We start from the raw sequence: 20,662 nt of genomic DNA, 5'->3' as shown, positions 1-20,662 counted from the left end.
TCACCTTGATACAAATGCCTCTCATCTGTGATACACCATTCGGGCACATTTCCAAATTTATCATCATGTGGTATTCACTTCCCTTAAGCACTTATGCCTTACATTAAAAAGGCATTATACAAATGCAACATCTTGATCTGAACTGGAACATGACTGAAAAATGTGTTGCTGGAAAAGCGCAGCAGGTCAGGCAGCATCCAAGGAGCAGGAGAATCGACGTTTCGGGCATAAGCCCTTCTTTCTGAAGAAGGGCTTATGCCCGAAACGTCGATTCTCCTGCTCCTTAGATGCTGCCTGACCTGCTGCGCTTTTTCAGCGACACATTTTTCAGCTCTGATCTCCAGCATCTGCAGTCCTTACTTTCTCCTACCTGAACTGGAACATTTCAAACAAAACCTTTTTTTCTACTTATTGATCAAAGTCTTCTATAATTTTAACACCCATACCAGAAATATTGATCAATAAAAGACCGGAAACAAATTTCTTTCAGAATTTTTTCTGCCTAATTCATCAGATGATGCCTCAATTTTGTCCAATGAGTGGCAAGGATGAGAACAGACTGATGTGAGATAATGCATCCAGGATGTTCCTGTCTTGTAAACTCTTTTTGTGAAATGAATCTTTTAAAGCTTCTAATATTTAGATCAGTTGATTATTGAACCTGGATGTGCCTAATACAATGCCTAAGCACTTATGGAAATAAATATGTCAACATTTGTTGATGGATGTAATGCACATGCCCAACCAATAGCATGTAAAAATGGTAGCTTCACAAAATATTTGCCTGCAGGGTTTGAAAAAGGTAAATTCAAAATGCCTCATATTGTTCACTGAGAGAATAAAAGAGAGCACCAGCCTATCTTATTGAGTCTGGCTGCTTTACTGAGGAACTTGAAAGACGACTTTTATTATCTTAACCTTCCTCCACATGAGCACTGCACTTCATAAATGATTGGTAGACACCAGTGGTTGGCTTAGTTTCAAATAATAGAAACAAACAGTTCTTTGAAGAGAACAAACAAATAAGAATGCCTGAAATGTTCAGCAAAGTTGACAGTAAGTAGACATTTCAGGGAGCAGACCCTTTCCTATAACGTTTGAAGACAGTTCTATGAACTCACTGTGTGTTCCCAGGACACTTCTGAATTCCCATGGTCCAAGCCCAGACAGCTTTCCAGATTGTCAAAGGCTACAACATTTAATTTCATAAAACAGGTTTTTATTTGGTTCTCTGAACTGCGTGAGTTTACCACAGAAACCAACTGTTCTGGAAACACCACAAACAAGTTCTAAGCTATTCTTTAATTGCTAGTATGTTTAATATTTTGTGTCACAGTAAAATAGAGAGTTGCCAGTGCAAGTAATAATTGAATAATAAACATGGTTAGAAAATACCTGCTCTGCACATTGGTCATGCCGAAAAACACATTTTCAGATAACAAATCAAAATGGTTATGTTTTTTCTCATGAAATGTCTTGTCTTAGGTGAACAAGCTCCTAAATTAATTTGATATTAATAAAAAAAAAGTGCCTATGAATAGTTTGTTTAAATTGTGAACATGTGGCTGAGATGCCCAAATATTCAGAGGAAGACCCAGACAGGAAAAGAAATACCCACAAAGTCTCAATGCTCCAGTTCTACCTTAAGGGGGTTTTATCCATGTTGTGCATTTAGGAGGGAGTCTGAAGTTCATAGTCAGAAATATATGAGGAATGAACATTCAATCTGAGTGGAGTGCTAACAGCTTGGATTCATACAATTACACTGCCTCTTAACTCAATGATTGCACAGGGGAGATGAAAAACCAGCAAGAAGGAAAAAGCTGTCCATTATGAAGCCAGCGCAAGTTGTGTGCAGACTGCTACAATGTCAGCACTCACTGGTTGGAAATTCAACTAAACTAGTTCTTCTTGCATCACTCAATTTCTTCTTTCACACCACCTCCTCTCGTTAACTCTGAAGGAATGTCACTCTGCAAGGTTTCAGACACACAAGATACTTTAGCAGATTTTATGCCAGAATTGTTAGATTCTTGGGGATTAAACACCAAACTTGGGTTTCATTTGTACAAAGCTGGTGTTATTTCCAAGTGAGGAAGTTAGCACCTTGGTTTTATAAAGCACAGTTACCCAGTCAGGAATGGAGAAAGAGTCGAGGTTTAATTTCTGTCGTTGAAAGATTGTTTTGATTCTTTGATGGGACAGGACTGTCATTGGCAAGGTCAGAATTCTTTGGCCATCCCTAATGACCTTTTAAATGTAGTGGATAACTTAGCATTTTAAGGAATAGTTAAGAGTCACCTACGTTACACAGATGCCAAATCAGGTAAGGATGGCAGATTTCCTTCCTCAAAAGATACAGAAGAAACTGATGGACGTTTACAACAATTCATGACAGTTGTCATATTCGCAATTATAGAGACTAGATTTTTATTCTAGATTTATTAATTAAATGTTAATATTAAGTTTCAATCAGGATTCTATGATTCTATAATTCTATAGCTGTCACTATATGGCATTATGGTATTGTCTCTACCTTTCAGCAAGATGATCCAGGTCAAAGTTCCCAGAAGTGTGTCACCGTATGTCCAAACAGGTGGATTAAAATAACGATGAATTCCTTCTTACTTAGTAAGCATGCTGATTTCATTCAAAGATGTACAGGTTAGGTGAATTGGCCATGCTAAATTGCCCAATGAGTCCAGGGATACGTAGGCGAGATGGATTAACAATGGAAAATGTAAGGTTATAGTGAGAGGAAAGGGGGTGAGTCTGGGTTGGATGCTCTTCAGAGGGTCAGTGTGAACTTGATGAACTGAATGACCTGTTTCCACAATGTAGGGATCCCATGTTTCTATGATTTAGGCAAATTAGCTACATCTGATTATCCATAATGGCTGTCATGTTGGTTACATAACAAGCAATACAATAAGTGAACAGTTTGTATTAACGGCATAGAAACAAAAATTCTCTCCGAATAAGAACTCTTCTTCACTTGAAACCAACTCACATTTCATGAGTGGAAATGTAGCATTGCATCCATACAGATCCTCAAAAGTCCAGATTATTTTCCCCAATTTTCCTCTTCAGCACCATTAGAATTAACCGGAAGGAACTTCAGGCTGCTTGAAGCAGTTTTTATTATTGTTTTGTTCTTGTCCCACTGACAGTAAACTCAATAATGATTCTGAATTCAATTCCTGTTTTGGTTCGAAAAATATTTCAATTTAGCAGTCATTATTATGGAAAAGAACTGTTTCAAATAAGCACCTGAAAAGTAAAAGTAGAGAGAAAAATAAAGAGACATTTTCATGCCCAGTGCGTATTCACATCTTTCTCATCTTTTTCTTTGGTCGCTGATTGAAAACAGGAGAAGAGGCGATCAGGCTGTCAGGTGAGTGGGACATGTAGCTGCCATCAGAACCAGCAGTGTTAGGGGTTTGCGGGATACCAGAGTCACTCATGGCAGACATTGGCTCTTCAAAAACATCATTGCCCAAAACACCATGAGGAGGTCCATTGCCTTCTTCATTCTCCTGAGGCTCCATTTTAACTTGAGTCAGGTTCCACAATGGAGAGCTGCTTACCTCAGGCCCTGAACGAAGCAAAGCAGGAAAACAAAATAATGAAACCAAACAATTCTTGTACCATAAGCAGTAATACAACATGACCGGAGATAGCAAGGCTGACATTTATTACCCACCTCATGTTGGTTAGAGATGGCATTCATGACACTCTAGATTCTTGCATTTTATGTTCCAATTTATATAGTCAAATAATCTATTGGTCAAGCTTCTGACACCATCTAGCTGCACTCTCAATTTCTGTGGATTTTGTATTCAAAGTCTGACATATCTTTATTCATTCATGCCGAAGGATATCTTTCTGTTCAATATACGTTGTATGCCTATTCTTTGCTATTAGCTCTCACAATGTTTTATCTCAAAGTTTTCATTTGTTTTTATGTTACAGGAGCTAAATATAAATGCAAAGGGTAATAGCATTCCTGGTCCACATTAAATTATATCGGTCCAACCCGTCCATGCTGACCATCCCAACCCAATCTGGTCTGGTCCCACCTGCCAGCACCCGGCCCATATCCCTCCAAACCCTTCCTATTCATATACCCAACCAAATGCCTTTAAATGTTGCAATTGTACCAGCTCCTCTGGCAGCTCTTTCTATACACGTACCACCCTCTGCCTGAAAAAGTTGCCCATTAGACCTCTTTTATATCTTTCCCCACTCACTCTAAACTTATGCCCTCTAGTTCTGGACTCCCCCATCCCACTTTGTCTATTTATCCTGTCCATGCCCCTCATAATTTTGGAAACCTCTAAGGTCACCCCTCAGCCTCCGACGCTCCAGGGAAAACAGCTCCAGCCTGTTCAGCCTCTCCCGATAGCTCAAATCCTCCAACCCTGGCAACATCCTTGTAAATCTTTTCTGAACCCTTTCAAGTTTCACAACATCTTTCTAATAGGAAGGAGACCAGAATTGAACGCAATATTCCAACAGTGGCCTAACCAATGTCCTGTACAGCTGCAACATGATCTCCCAACACCTGCACTCAATACTCTGACCAATAAAGGAAAGCATACTAAACACCTTCTTCACTATTCTACCTACCTGGGACTCCACTTTCAAGGAACTGTGAACCTGCACTCCAAGGTTTCTTTGTTCAGCAACACTCCAGGACCTTATCATGAAGTGTATACATCTTGCTAAGATTTGCTTTCCCAAAATACAGTACCTCGCATTTATCTGAATTAAACTCCATCTGCTACTTCTCGGCCCATTGGCCCGTCTGGTCAAGATCCTGTTGTAATCTAAGATAACCTTCTTCACTGTCTACTACATCTCCAATTTTAGGGTCATCTGCAAACTTATTAACTCTACCTCTTATGCTTGCATCCAAATCATTTATGTAAATGACAAAAAGTAGAGGACCCAGCACTGATCCTTGTGGCACTCCACTGGTCACAGGCCTCCAGTCTGAAAAACAACCCTCCACCACCATCCTCTGGTCTTCTACCTTTGAGCCAGTTCTGTATCCAAATGGTGAGTTCTCCCTGTATTCCATGAAATAAATTTGCTAACGAGTCTCCCTTGGGGAACTTTGTCGAACGCCTTACTGAAGTCCATATACATCATATCTACCGTTCTGCCCTCATCAAATCATCTTTATTACTTCTTCAAAAAACTCAATCAAGTTTGTGAGACATGATTTCCCACTCACAAAACCATGTTGACTACCCTTAATTACTCCTTGTGTTTGGAAAGAATGTACATACTGTCCCTCAGGAATCTCTCCAACAACTTGCCCACTACCGACGTCAGGCTCACTGGTCTATAGTTCCCTGGCTTGTCCTTACCACCCTTCTTAATCAGTGGCACCACCTTAGCCAACCTCCTGTCTTCCGGCACCTCACCTGTGACTATCGATGATACAAATATCTCAGCAAGAGGCCCAGCAATCATTTCTCTAGATCGCTAGAGTTCTAGGTCTGATCAGGTCCTGGAGATTTATTCACCTTTGTGTTTCAAGACATCCAACACTTCCTCCTCTGTAATCTGGACATTTCGCAAGGTGTCACCATCTATTTCCCTACATTCTGTATCTTCCATATCATTTTCCACAGTAAATACTGATGCAAAGTACTCATTTAGTATCTCCCCCATTTTCTGCAGCTCCACACAAAGGCTGCCCTGCTGATCTTTGAGGGTCCCTATTCTCTCCCTAGTTACCCCTTTGTCCTTAAGGTGTTTGTAAAAACCCTTTGGATTCTTCTTAACTCCAAAAGCTATCTCATGTTCCCTTTTTGCCCTCCTGATTTTCCTCTTAAGTATACTCCTACTTCCTTTATCCTCTAAGGATTCACTCAATCTATCCTGTCTATACCTTACATATGCTTTCTTCTTTTTCTGAACCAAACCCTCAATTTCTTTAGTCATTCAGCATTCCCTGTATCTACCAGCCTTTCCTTTCACCCTAACAATAATATACTGTCTCTGGATTCTCGTTATCTCATTTCTGAAGGCTTCCCATTTTCCAGCCGTCCCTTTAGATCTGCTCTATCCTTTTCCATCACTATTTTAAATCTAATAGAATTATGGTCGCCCACTGATATCTCAGTCACCTGCACTGCCTTATATCCCAAGAAGAGGTCAAGTTTTGCACCTTCTCTAGAAGGGACATCCACATACTGAATCAGAAAATACACACTGTACAAGTTCCTCTCCAACTAAACCCTTAACATTATGGAAGTCCCAGTCTAAGTTAAAATCCCCTACCATAACCACCGTATTATTCTTACAGATCGCTGAGATCTCCTTACAAGTTTGTTTCTCAATTTCCCTCTGACTATTAGGGGTCTACAATACAAACCCAATAAGGTGATCATCCCTTTCTTATTTCTCAGTTCCACCCAAATAACTTCCCAGGATGTATTTCCAGGAATACCTTCCCTCAGCACAGCTGTAATGCTATCCCTTATCAAAATTGCCACTCCCCCTCCTCTCTTGCCTCCCTTTCTATCCTTCCTGAAGCATTTGTATCCTGGAACATTAAGCTGCCAGTCCTGCCCATCCTTGAGCCATGTTTCTGTAATTGCTATGATTTCCCAGTCCCATGTTCCTAACCATGCCCTAGTTCATCTGCCTTCCCTATTAAGCCCCTTACATTGAAATAAATGCAGTTTAATTTATTAGTCCTACCTTGCCCCTGCCTGCCCTGACTGTTGACTCGCTTCTGTTCTCAACTGTACCACTCTCAGATTGATTTCTTTCCTCACTCACTCCCTCCCTGGGTCCCACCCCCCACCTTGCTAGTTTAAATCCTCCCGAGCCACTTCAGCAAATTTCCCTGCCAGTACATTAGTCCCCTTCCGATTTAGGTGCAATCCGTCCTTCTTGTACACGTCACTTCTACCCCAAAAGAGATTCCAATGATCCAAAAATGGGAATCCTTCTCCCAAACACCAGCTCCTCAGCCATGCATTCATCTGCTCTATCCTCCTATTCCTGCCTCACTAGCTCATAGCACCAGGAGTAATCCAGATATTACTATTCCTGAGGACCTCCTTTTGAAATTCCTGTCTAACTCTATTCAGAATCTCAACCTTTTCCCTTTCTACGTCCTCAATTCAAATGTGGACAATGACCTCTTGCTGGCCCGTCTCCCCCATGCGAACATACTGCACCCTCTCCAAGACATCCTTGATCCTGGCACCACGGAAGCAACACATCAGACTACAGAATCCCCTAATACAGTTGGTCTCTTGGAACCCGATGTACCCCTCATTGCATTAGCGCCAGTCTCAATACCAGAAACTTGGCTGTTTGTGCTACACTCCCCTGAGAATCCATCACCCCCTACATTTTCCAAAACAGCATACTTTTTTGAAATGGATATAACCACAGAAGGCTCCTACACTAGCTGCCTATCTCTCTTACATTTCCTGGAGTTAACCCATCTATGTGACTGCATCTGAGACTTTCCCCCCTTCCTATAACTGCCTTCCATTACATAATGTTGCTGTTGCAAATTCCTCATTGCTTCTAACTGTCTCTCCAACCGACCCATTTGATCTGATAAGACTCGCAACTAACAGCATTTATTGCAGATATAATCCGCAGTAACCCTTAAACAATCTTTAAAACTCCCACATCTGACACAAAGCACATATCACTGCACTAAAGGCCATTTTTGCTCCTTCACAATCTACAGACCCAGAAAATAACACCGTCTTCTTTCTCTACAAAACACTGCACCAGGTTAAATTAATAGTTATGGTTATTATTTTAAGTTTAAATAGGAGACATCTCTAAAAACATAATCAAGAAAGAACCCACTCTACTCACTACTGCAGACTTTCTGTAGTCCACTTAAAACAATTAACTTATCTGATTCTGTGCCATGAACTTTGTTAGTAACTAGTCCTGGAAGCCTGTAGCATCTGTGCAAACTGCCTTATCAGGTTTTATCTACAAATCAGCTCAAAGCAATGCATCATGCTTTAGAATGTCATCATGATGAGGAATGCATGCTATAAAGGAAGCTTTACCCTTTTTATGGGGCTTGTTAGATCAAACAGCAGGGCAGAACAGTGTTCTCTCCACACATTGAGGGTCAGAATTGGTGTCACTAGACATTGGTAGAAGGAAGACTTCAAGCTTTAATCACAAGTGAGATGACATAGCAGCCAGTTTGCAAAATAAATCTTTTCATGGAGTGGCAAGCTCTTTACCCACCCACCACTGTGGCTAAACAGCCACTCTATATTGGGGATTAAATGTTTGCATCAAAATTTTTCGGATAAGAGTTTTTTCCCTGTGGTTATGGATAAATATTTCACTGTTTTTCTGCTTTTGTTTAATTAGAGTAAGCATAATATCCACAAGGACAGCTGTAAAAATAGCCCAACAGTTACCATACGCCAAAGTCTCCATAATGCACAGTCTATTTTCTGTTTATGTAAGGGTAGCTCATTGAGGCATGAAGGTGGAATTTGAAATGTGTCGTTACCTGATGTCTGTGGGGATGCATCAACCTCCAGGGCAGCAGCAAAACGTTCATGAGCCTGTGCCAGGACTCCAAGTTGTAGGGCCTGCTCACCTGCAGACAGATCAGACTCATTCTCTTCATTGACTGGGAAAGCAATATCACTAATGGGCTCATCCTTTATTTTCAATGGTTTAGTGTCCTCAGTGGAGATCTTCTCAGGACTAACCAGTTTCTCATACTCTTCAGCCAGTTGCTTGCTCACCTGTAAACAAAATATACAAAACAATGCAGGTGAAAACAAAACAGCCAGTAGGTAAGCATTGTGTTCTTTTCAGAAAGATGCACTAATATCTTGGAGGGCAATATTACTGCAAAATATTTGTACTCTCTTCATGAGTCCATAACAATGCTAGAAATAGACCTGATTTGGAGATGCTGGTGTTGGACTAGGGTGTACAAAAGTTAAAAATCACAACACCAGGTTATAGTCCAATAGGTTTAATTGGAAGCACTAGCTTTCGGAGCACCTCTCTTTCATCAGGTGGTTGTGGAGTGCACAATTGTAAGACACAGAATTTATAGTGTGTCTTACAATTGTGCACACTCCACAACCACCTGATGAAGGAGTGGCGCTCGGAAAGCTAGTGCTTCCAATTAAACCTGTTGTAAAAAATGAGGTCTGCAGATGCTGGAGATCACAGCTGCAAATGTGTTGCTGGTCAAAGCACAGCAGGTTAGGCAGCATCTCAGGAATAGAGAATTCGACGTTTCGAGCACAAGCCCTTCATCAGGAATAAGAGAGAGAGAGCCAAGCAGGCTGAGATAAAAGGTAGGGAGGAGGGACTAGGGGGAGGGGCGATGGAGGTGGGATAGGTGGAAGGAGGTCAAGGTGAGGGTGATAGGCCGGAGTGGGGTGGGGGCGGAGAGGTCAGGAAGAGGATTGCAGGTTAGGAGGGCGGTGCTCATTTCCCCTCCCCCCACCTTGTCTCAGTCGGTTCCCTCAACTCAGCACCGCCCTCCTAACCTGCAATCCTCTTCCTGACCTCTCCGCCCCCACCCCACTCCGGCCTATCACCCTCACCTTGACCTCCTTCCACCTATCCCACCTCCATCGCCCCTCCCCCTAGTCCCTCCTCCCTACCTTTTATCTCAGCCTGCTTGGCTCTCTCTCTCTTATTCCTGATGAAGGGCTTGTGCTCGAAACGTCGAATTCTCTATTCCTGAGATGCTGCCTAACCTGCTGTGCTTTGACCAGCAACACATTTGCAATTAAACCTGTTGGACTATAACCAGGAATAGACCTGCTCATCAACAGGTAACAACAGAGTGGTTCCCCTTGTAGAAGAGTCTGGGACCACACAGCATAATCTCAGAGGAAGGAGTTGCCAACTTTAGATAGACAAGGAAAAATTTCTTCTCCCATATGGTAGCGAATATACAGATTTCTTTACTGAAGGGGAGAGTAGAGGCTGGGTAACTTAGTGTATTCAAGGCTGATATGGGCAGAATTTGAGTATTTCAGAGAATCAAAGGTTCTGGGGAAAAGGCAGGAAAGAGGACTTGACAATTATTGTGGAGAAAATGAGGACTGCAGATGCTGGAGATCAGAATAGAAGAATATGGTGCTGGAAAAGCACAGCTGGTCAGGCAGCATCTGAGGAGCAGAAGAATTGACATTTTGTGCATTAGCCCTTTATCAGGAATGAGGCTTGTGGCCCAAGGGGGCTGAGAGATAAATGCAAGGGGTGGCAAGGTAGCCAGGAATGTGATAAGTAGATGAAGGTAATAGGTCGGAGAGGAGGCTGGAGCAGATAAGTGGGAAGGAAGATGGACAGGTAGGACAGTTCAAGAGGGCAGTGCAGAGTTGGAAATTTGAATCTGGGATAAGGTTTGGGAGGGGGCGGGGGCATCACTGATGACACAGAAGAATAAATTGCTCCCAAGAGGACCAATTTCCACCACAGCACTATCCCTTATCCCCAATTTCTCCACCTCCACCCCATCTGCTCCCTGAAGGACCAATTCCACCACTGAACATCCCGGATGGCCTCCTTCTTCATTGACCACAATCTCCTCTTCCATGCGGTTGATGTTGTCCTCTAACGCATCTCCTTCACTTCCCGCACCTCCGTCCTTGAACGCCATCCCTCCGAATCGCAACAAGAACAGAATCCCCTTATCTTCACATTCAACCCCATTAACCTCCAGATACAATTCATCATCCACCACCATTTCCGCCAACTGCAAACAGGTCCCACCACAAGAGATACATTTCCCTCCCAATCCCTATCTGCATTCCGGAGAGACCATTCCCTCTGCGGTTCCCTTGTTAGGCCCACACCCCTGAACAACCCACCTTCCATTTCCGGCACCTTCCCCTTCCACTGCAAGTGCAAAACCTGTGCCCACACCTTTCCCCTCACCTCCATCCAAGGCTCCAAAGGATCCTTCCACATCAGACAGACATTTACCTGTATCATATTCATCTATTGTGTCCCTTGCTTCCGATGTGTTTCAGAGAACATCTCTGGGACACGCGCACTGACCAAGCCCACAGCCCTGTGGCCGAACACTTTAACTCCCCCCTCCCACTTTGCCAAGGACATGCGAATCCTGGGCCTCCTCCACCGCCAAACATGAACCACCCGACGCCTGGAGAAAGGACGCCTCACCTTCTGCTTTGGGACCCTCCAACCACACGGGAGCAATGCGGGTTTCACTAGTTTCCTCATTTCCCCTCCTCCCACCTTATCCCAGATCCAAACTTCCACCACGGCACCGCCTCCTTGACTTGTCCTACCTGTCCATCTTCCTTCCTAGGTTTTCACTCCATCCTCCTCTTCGACCTGGAACTCTCACTCCCACCTTCATCTACCTATTACCCTTACCCAGCTACCTTCACCCCCACCCCCACCCCCATCCCTCCACTCTCCATTTACCTCTCAGCCCCCTTGGGTCACCCCCCTCATTCCTGATTAAGGGAATATGATTGAAATATCGATTCTCCTGCTCCTCGGATGCTGCCTGGCTGGCTGCGCTTGCCCAGCACCACACTCGTTAACAATTGTTGTATCAACCATGATCACACTGCTACTCCCGGCAAGGTCAGCTCGCACAGCACAATTGCATATGCAAGCCTGGGATCTTCTTGGTCTGCATGGTTCAGTACTAACCGACAATAATCTCACAGAAACACTGATTTATATACCATTGCTAAAATAATAAAATGTTCTAATGTGGTTCACAGAAACATTATCTAATAAACAACAACAGCAAGCCACCAAAGTATATATTCGAGCTGGAAAGTAGGTCAGAATGCAGAAGCCCCAGAATTTGCAATTCTCCTGGTTTAAGGTTTTTCTGCTTTTTTGAACATATTGAGGGCTATAGGGTGAAGAATCTAACTTACCATAGCACCATTGAATCAGAGGCCTTCAAGTTGGGGGTGGGGGTGGGGGAAGCAGAAAGGAACTTGGTTGTAGAAGAGAGCAGTACAGTAATGGAGACTGATATTGCTTTGTACAACCAAGAACATGAGATCAGGAGACTATATTGCCTACCTGGTACTAAGGTTCAGGACATCTGCTCAGGGATGGACAGGAAATTGGAGTATGGGTAGGTGCTCCCATTATCATGGCCCATGCAGGTACCAACAACATAGGTGGGCAAGAGGTCCTCCTTTGGCAGAAGGGCAATAATCTTTGGATTACTACCTGAGTCAATCCATTGGCAGAAGGTACCTGGGTTAATAAAATCAAATGGCTCAAAAGGCTTGTATGGTAGAAGTGGGTTTCTAGTTCATTATGTACTAGCATCATTACTGGGGAAAGGTGGGGGGGTGGTGTCAAGGGATGGTTGTACTTTTGGGATGGTAGGCACCTGAACAACGCTTGGACCAGTGCTTTAGCACACAGTATCAGTAGGGAAGCAGAGAAATGTTCAATGAAACAATGAGGTTCAGGGATCATGTTTGGGTAGATGCAGTTCATCAAGTGGTAGAATCAAGGCAGGAGATCAATACAGTAATATGGGAAGTGAAGGCCAGAGAACAACAGGAAGGAACAGAGAAAATAATCAAATTCCAAGACTACACGTTACGAAAATAACAAAAAGACAAAACTGAAGAAGACACTGGACCTGAATGACCATAGCATTCATGACAAAGTAAATAAATTGATAACGCAAGGTGAAGCAAATAAAAATGATCCGATAGCCACTTCAGAGAAATGGTTGTATAATGACAAGGATGGGGTCCTGAATAATAAGGAGTCCATCAGTTAGAGAATAGGAAGCAAGGTGAAAGTGGAGTAGCAGCACTGGTAATCAAGGATGTCATTGGTACAACAGTTGGAAATAACCTCGGCCCAGGAGATCAGGAAATAGATAAATTAGTTTGGGGGAGGTGAGGAATATTAGGGGAAGGAAAAGTCACGAGTGGAAATGGTCTACAAATCCCTGAACACTAACTACAAGAATGTAGGTTAAAGTATTTGTAAGGAAATATTGGGTGCTTATTATGTAGTGATAGCAATTATCATGGGTGATTTTAATCTACAAGCACGCTGGAAAAATCAGATTGGTAATCTTAACCTGGAAGAAAAATTCAGTGAATACATTTGAGATAATTTCTCAGAGTAGCACACACCAAAACCAACCAGGCAGTAGGGTATACTAGGCTGAGTAATGTGACCAGATTAATGAATGACCTCAGGGCAAACCCACCCCAGCAGTGACCACAAAATCATTGAAGTTTACAATTATTTTGAAAGGGAGTGGTGTGGGTCTAAGGCTGGTAGTTTAAATTTAAATAAGGACAACTCGATGAGCACAATAATAGAGCGAGCTGTAGTGAACTGGATACTCGGCTGGGAGTAGATCAATAGAGAAACAGTGCAGACATACATAAGGATATTTCCGAATACTCAGAATCAGTACGAAGCTGTGATAAAGAAAACATCCAAGGCTAACTAAAGGAGGAAAACATCAAACTTAAGGAAAAAAAAACAAACAATGGCTTAAAGATGAGTGGCTGGTCAGGAACACGGACAAATTTCCAAAGCCGAATGAACAGTTGCCAAAGTGGCATTTTCGAGTCCTGCTGGCAGGATACAGATGGTTCTGAAATATTTCAATATGTTCATTATGTTGTTTACCAACCTGGAGAGTGTAGCTATGATAATCCTTAATACGATGTTGCCAGAACCTTTGCAAGGAGAGCACGCTGCCGATTCCCATCTCGTGGAAGACCTGCTCCATCGCATCCTGGAATGGGGTCTGGCCGACCCGTGCTTCTCGATCCGTGGCAAAACGCAGAAGTCGTGTAAATTTGAAGTAGTAGTCACTGGCAATATCCGTCAGCGTTTCCAAAACGCCCTCGTAGGCAGATTCGAAGCCCGCGTGAGCCAGAATGGTGGCAACTGACTGGTAAAGCAACTGCCGACAAGATGTCCAACTGAGCTCTGTCACAGGTTCACCTTTTCCTCTAAGACCACAAACAATAAACATTTCAGCTAATTCATTTTGGGAAGCGGAGGTGTTGATGCTGTTAATGGTGATACCACACTAAAAATAGGGCCGCAAAACTTTTCTTTTACAGTCAGCTGTCTGTTACAGAAAACCATTAATGGGAAAAAAAAATGAAACTCTTTTCTCCAGCAAGATGCTGTGTCTGAATCAGTTGGGATTTGCAAACTCAATTCAACATTTTCAGATAATGCATGGACTTAGGGTGGGTAAATGGGAATTGAATGCACATCAGGCATCAAACAGATTGGCAGAAGATATCTGAGAGACCACTCATCTCTTACATTCCAAGCTATCAATTCACACCATCAATTTTCATCATCATTTTACACAAAGATCTTTAGGGATCTGGTAGAAGGTCAAGGTCAAGGTCTAATTCTATCAAAGAGCCTACATAGGTACAAACAATTTTTTATGCCTTCAGATTCTATTTATCATCCACTTGCCTGGATGGGTGGAATTCTAAACAATAAAAGATGATCAACGTGACCCAGGTCAAAACATACCACATAATCAGTACCTCATTCACTACCTTTAAGAGCTACTCCCTCCACCTTTTACACATGGTAGCAGCAGTTTGTACCATCAACAGAAAACACTCTGGCAACTAATCAAAGCTTACCGGCTGGTTGTTTCCACGCAGTATGACTCTAACTGCTTCCAAACTCATGACCACCACCACTTAAAGAACTGAGGCTGCAGATGCATGGAAAAACACTCCCATTTCCAAGTTCCACTACAAACATGCCATTTTGATTGGATCTGTATCATCATTCCTTCATTGTTACTGGGCCAAAGACCTGGAAGTCTGTTCCTAAAAGCACTTCAGGTCTACTTCCATCAGCTGGATTGCAGCAACTCTCAGCCACCTTCTTAATGGCAGTAAGGGATGGGCAACAAAACTAGTCTACCAATGCTCACATTAGACAATACGCCCACCCTCCTTTCATTTATCTCTCCACCCTTCAGGCATTCTGCCTGTATTCCTGATGAAGGGCTTTTGCCCGAAATGTCGATTTTCCTGGTCTTCGGATGCTGCCTGAACTGCTGTGCTTTTCTAGCACCACTCTAATCCAGAATCTGGTTTCCAGCATCTGCAGTCATTGTTTTTACCTAATACACCACAGGAGCAGAAGTAAGCTATTCAGTCCAAAGTCTTCTCTGCCATTCAGTGAGATCATGGCTGATCTGATAATCCTCAATTCTACTTTCCTACCTTTACCCATGACTATTGACTCGCTTATGGATTGAAAATAAATCTGAGACTTGAATGTACTTAATGACTCAACCCTCACTGGTACAGAATTCCACAGATTCAGGACTCTCAGAAGAAATTTGTCCTCATCTCTGTCATAAAAATGTGATCAGTTATTTGGGAGATTATATCCTCCGCTCCTAGACTTCCCAAAAGGAGAGACAACCTTTCTGCGTCTCCCCTGCCAAGTCTCCAAGAGTCTTGAAAGTTTCAATAAAGGTTGTTTCTTATTTTTATAAATTCTGATAAATACTGTACCAAGTTACTCAATCTCTCCTCATTTGACCGTCTCTCTGTAAGTGATATTAACCTAGTGGACTACTTATAACGCCAGTATATCTTTCCTTAGATAAGGTTTCCAAAACAGTATTCCAGCTGTGATGTGACGAGTGTCTTGCACAGAATCAAAGTATGGCACTGGAAAAGCACAGCAGGTCGGGTAGCATCAGAGGAGCAGGAGAGTCGACATTTCAGGCATAAGTCCTTCATCAGGACATCGACTCTCCTGCTCCTCGGATGCTGCCTGACCTGCTGTGCTTTTCTCGCGACACACCTTTTGACTCTGATCTCCAGCACCTGCAGTCCTCACTTTCTCAGAGTGTCATGTACAGTTTAGCAAAACCTCCATACTTTTAATACTCCATTCAACATGCCTCCCTGCTGTACTTGGACACTAGCTGTTTTTTCATTCATGGATAAGGACACCCAAATCCCCTATATTCTGCATATTTCTGCAGTCTTTCTCCAGTTAAATAATATGGAGTTCCGGTATTCTTCTTGTCAAAGTGTATAACCTCACATTATATTTCAGCTGTCAAGTTTTTGCCCACTCACTAACCTTTCTACATCCCTCTACAAGCTGTGTCTTCCTCACTCCTTGCCTTCCCATCTATTTTTGTGGCATCTGCAAACGTGGCTACAGTATATTCACTTTCCTTATCCAAATCATTAATATATGTTGTAATTAATTGTAACCCCAGCACTGATAGGATGAAAGAGTTAAAAAGAAAATGAACAACAAACCTGACTGTGCAATTCGGCTGTAGTGCAAACTGCCCTACTGAGAAAATCAATGCATAACCCTACCGTGACTGAAAAATGGCAAGAATTAGATTAGATTAGATTACTTACAGTGTGGAAACAGGCCCTTCGGCCCAACAAGTCCACACTGACCCGCCGAAGCGCAACCCACCCATACCCCTACATTTGCCCCTTCCCTAACACTATGGGCAATTTAGCATGGCCAATTCACCTGACCCGCACATCTTTGGACTGTGGGAGGAAACCGGAGCACCCGGAGGAAACCCACGCAGACACGGGGAGAACGTGCAAACTCCACACAGTCAGTCAGTCGCCTGAGGTAGGAAATGAACCTGGGTCTCTGGAGCTGTGAGGCAGCAGTGCTAACCACTGTGCCATCGTGCCACCCACTAAACAAAGTGGAATGGAAACAAAGTGGATCAAGTCTATATTATTTCTGAAGAAAAGTTTTAGATTTATGATAAGATAAACAGAGGCACGAAACTCCACATTTTTGATGTGCATTATGGAAAACTTAGAGTTGGGAAAGAGATAGAACATAGATCAGAACAGCACAGAAATGGGCCCTTTAGTGCACAATGTTGTGCCAAACATGACGCCAAATTAAACTAGTCCTTTCTGTCTGCCCTTGATCCATATCTCTCCGTTCCTTGTATATTGACGTGTATATCTAAAAGTCCCTCAAACATCCCCATTGTATCTGCCTCCATCACCACCCTGGCAGTACACTCCAGACTCTGATCATTTTCTGTGTAAAAAGCTTGCCCCTTCACATCTCTTTTGAATTCTTCCCCCTTCACCTTAAACACATGCCCTCTAGTACTAGATTTTCAAATCTGGTTGGAAGTCAGAACCTTTTCCCCCAATCTATGCATCTTATAACTTTGACTTCTATCGAGTCTCCCTTCAGCCTCTGTCACTCTAGACAAAAGAACCGGAATTTTTCCAGCCTCTCCTTTTAGCTATTACCCTTAAATTCAAGCAGAATCCTGGTAAATCACTTCTGCACCTTCTCCAAAGCCTCCAGTTCCTTCCTGTAATGTGACGACCAGAATTGAATGCAATATTCTAACTGTGCTCGACCTAAAGTCTTATACAAGCTGCAACATGACATCCTGACACTTGCATCCAATACCGTGAGTGTGACTATACTGCTCCTTTAACAAGGTTATGCTCTCCTTGGGATTTTTTTCCAGAGGTCATAAAAGCAGCGATTCTGAAAAGTCTTGGGTTTAACTACTTCAGAATACTTTCAAGTTTAAAAAAAACACTTGTACAATGAAAGGAGAATGGCCAATTCTCCGAGCTGAGATTTTCCCTGGTTTGGTTTGGTTAGAGCAGTCTGGCTGTTCACTGAAAACAGGCAGTTTTGAGGCTGTTGGTCCAAGAAACTGCTACCTGGAAGCAGGTCCATGCTGATCCTCCGTCTCTCTGACTTCTTTCCTCTAAGACCCGGTGTTTGATTTTACCTTTTTTTGGCAAGAGGTGTTTATGGGGATGTTTGCAGGAATTTGAAACAGCATCATTTAGTTGGGATAATCTGTTGGGTTTTCAGTATTCAATTATTCTGTATTCTGTTCTCTTTTGTTAGTGTTTCATTCAGTACTATGTAAATAAATTCTGTTTTATTTAAAATAGAGGGGCTTTGATGAGCTGCATCACTGGCGGCACGGAGGCACAGTGGTTAGCATTGCTGCCTCATAGCGCCAGAGACCCAGGTTCAATTCCCGCCTCAGGCGACTGACTGTGTGGAGTTTACACATTCTCCCCGTGTCTGCGTGGGTTTCCTCCGGGTGCTCCGGTTTCCTCCCACAGTCCAAAATGTGCGGGTCAGGTGGATTGGCCATGCTAAATTGCCTGTAGTGTTAGGGAAGGGGTAAATGTAGGGATATGGGTGAGTTGCGCTTCGGCGGTTCGGTGTGGACTTGTTGGGCCGAAAGGCCTGTTTCCACACTAAGTAATCTAATCACTGCTGGAATGGACAAGGTTGGAAATCACACAACACCAGCTTATAGTCCACAAGGTTTATTTGCTTCCAAATGAACCTGTTGGACTGTGACGTGGTGTTGTGAGATTTTTAACGTTGTGAAACTTTAAAAGGTTCAGAAAGGATTTCCAAGGATATTGCCAGGATTGGAGGATTTGAGCTACAGGGAGAGGCCGAGTAGGCTGGGACTGTTTTCTTTGTAGATCAGAGGCGGAGGGGTGACCTTATACAGGTTTATAAAATTATGAGGGGCATGAATAGAATAAATAGACAAGTTATTTTCCCTGGGTTAGGGGGAGTACAGACTAGAGGGCGTAGGTTTAGGGGGAGTGGGGCAAGATATAAAAGGGACCCAAGGGGCAACTTTTGCACACAGAGGGTAGTGTGTTGATAGAATGAGCTGCCAGAGGATGTGGTGGAGGCTACAATTACAACATTTAAAAGGCATCTGGATGGGTATATGAATCGGAAGTGTTTAGAGAGATATGGGCCAAGTACTGGCAAATGGGACTAGATTAATTTAGGCTATCTGGTCGGCACTGAAGGGTCTGTTTCTGCGCCGTACATCTCTATGACTTTATGACTCCTTCCACAATACACCTGCTTAAAACAACTTCCAAAGTTGGGACCAGGACTACTTTCTTGAAATGTTTTGAGGGAGTCTGGCCTGGTCCATAACATGAGATAGATCTCAAATTTAACAAACTGTAAGCATAGAGAGTTGGACACTTGAAGTAAGAGGAACAAATAAGACCTGACAGTCCATATAAAAATGATTTGAAACCCATTAAATTCCATAACATTCATAGAACACAGGCTATTCAGCCCAACTTGATTATACTAGCTCTTTCAAAGAGCTAACCAATCAGTTAGACAGACACACCCATTTTCCCTTCACATTCATGTGCAACTGCAACAAATCCCATGAATTTCTACACAAGCACGAGCTGTGGCCAAGTCCTGCAATTTGCAGATGCAGTCAAAGTGCTGTGTCAAGTAGATCTTAACGATAGCAGAAGATTTGTTGTAACAAATCACTTGACCTAACCATAGAAAGATCGATAGAGCAAATTTATAGCCAGTGTAAAAGAAAAATCGATTGTGATAATATAGAAGGATACTGCTCTCCTTTTAAGTGCCTTGTCAAGATATAACTCATTGCTTTTTTTCCCAGTTATCATGATGATGCCTTGAAGAACATTCTATTGCAACAACTTCACAGATCATTCCTACTTCATGACACAATCTCAACTGTAGGTTAGTGGCAGCACGTTTGCCTGAGTCAAAGGTTGTGGATTCAAGATTCACTCCAAAGATCACAGCCCTTAATTGAGAGCGAGAACTGAAAGAATGCTACCCTGTCGGAGGTGTAAACCTGCTCACGAAACATTAACCCAAAGTCCTGTCTTCCCTCGCAGGTATCATGGCATTTTTTCAAAGAAATTCCCTGACCAATATCTATCCTTCAAACTCCAATGAATAGGAACTAGATGGCAATCTGCTAGTTACAGTCATAGAGATGTACAGCACGAAACAGACAATCCAACTCGTCCATGCCGACCAGATATCCCAACCTAATCTAGTCTCATTTTCCAGCACTTGGCCCATATTCCTCTTTACCCTTCCTATTCATATACTCATCCAGACACCTTTTAAAATGTTGTAATTGTACCAGCCTCCACCACTTCCTCTGGCAGCACATTTCATACATGCACCAACCTGTGTGAACATATTGCTCCTTATATGTTTCCCCTCTCACCCTAAACCTATGCCCTCTTGTTCTGTACTGCCCCACCCCAGGGAAAAGACTTTGTCTGTTTATCCTATCCAGGTCCCTCATGATTTTATACACCTCTATAAAGGTCACCCCTCAGCCTCCGATACTCCAGGGAAAGACGGCCCAAACCAATTCAGCCTTTCCCTATAGCTCACATTCTCCAACCCTGGCAACATCTTTGTCAACCTTTTCTGAACCCTTCTAAGTTTCACAGTATCCTTCCGATAGGAGGGACACCAGAAATGCATGCAATATTCCAAAAGTTGCCTCACCAGTGTCCCGTACAGCTGCAACATGACCTCCCTACTCCTGTACTCAATACTCTGACCAATAAAAGAAAGCATACCAAACACCTTCTTCACTATCCTATCTAACTGCGACTCCACTTTCAAACTGCTATGAACCTGCACTCCAAAGTCTCTTTGCTCAGCAACACTCCTTGTTTTATTTTCTACATTACAATTGTGACTATACTGCATAGCTGGATGTAAACTGCTTTGAGATAGCCTGAGTATATCAGAGATGTTATGCAAATTCAGGGTTTCTTTCTTTCCTTACAATATTTGCATTTGT

The 20,662-nt window shown here is 42.8% G+C and overlaps 1 protein-coding gene across 3 annotated transcripts in view; it reads right to left on the bottom strand.

Moving 5' to 3' along the window:
- Positions 1 to 318: 318 nt before the first annotated feature.
- The window catches only part of supt7l (SPT7 like, STAGA complex subunit gamma), a 37,800-nt gene continuing 17,456 nt past the window's right edge, over positions 319 to 20,662 (bottom strand). For all 3 annotated transcript variants that reach the window (XM_060849132.1, XM_060849123.1, XM_060849140.1), the window contains 3 exons: positions 13,664 to 13,988; positions 8,528 to 8,768; positions 319 to 3,595 (listed from right to left, as the gene is read on the bottom strand). In XM_060849132.1, the coding sequence (XP_060705115.1) occupies positions 3,327 to 3,595; positions 8,528 to 8,768; positions 13,664 to 13,988 (835 nt within the window). In that variant the 3' untranslated portion in view covers positions 319 to 3,326. The remainder of the gene's footprint in view (positions 3,596 to 8,527; positions 8,769 to 13,663; positions 13,989 to 20,662) is intronic.

This window comes from Hemiscyllium ocellatum, chromosome 3 (genome assembly GCF_020745735.1).
Source record: "Hemiscyllium ocellatum isolate sHemOce1 chromosome 3, sHemOce1.pat.X.cur, whole genome shotgun sequence".
Classification (NCBI taxonomy): Eukaryota; Metazoa; Chordata; class Chondrichthyes; order Orectolobiformes; family Hemiscylliidae; genus Hemiscyllium; species Hemiscyllium ocellatum.
Note: the sequence above shows the minus strand (reverse complement) of the source record. Positions and strands in the feature narration are given on the sequence as shown.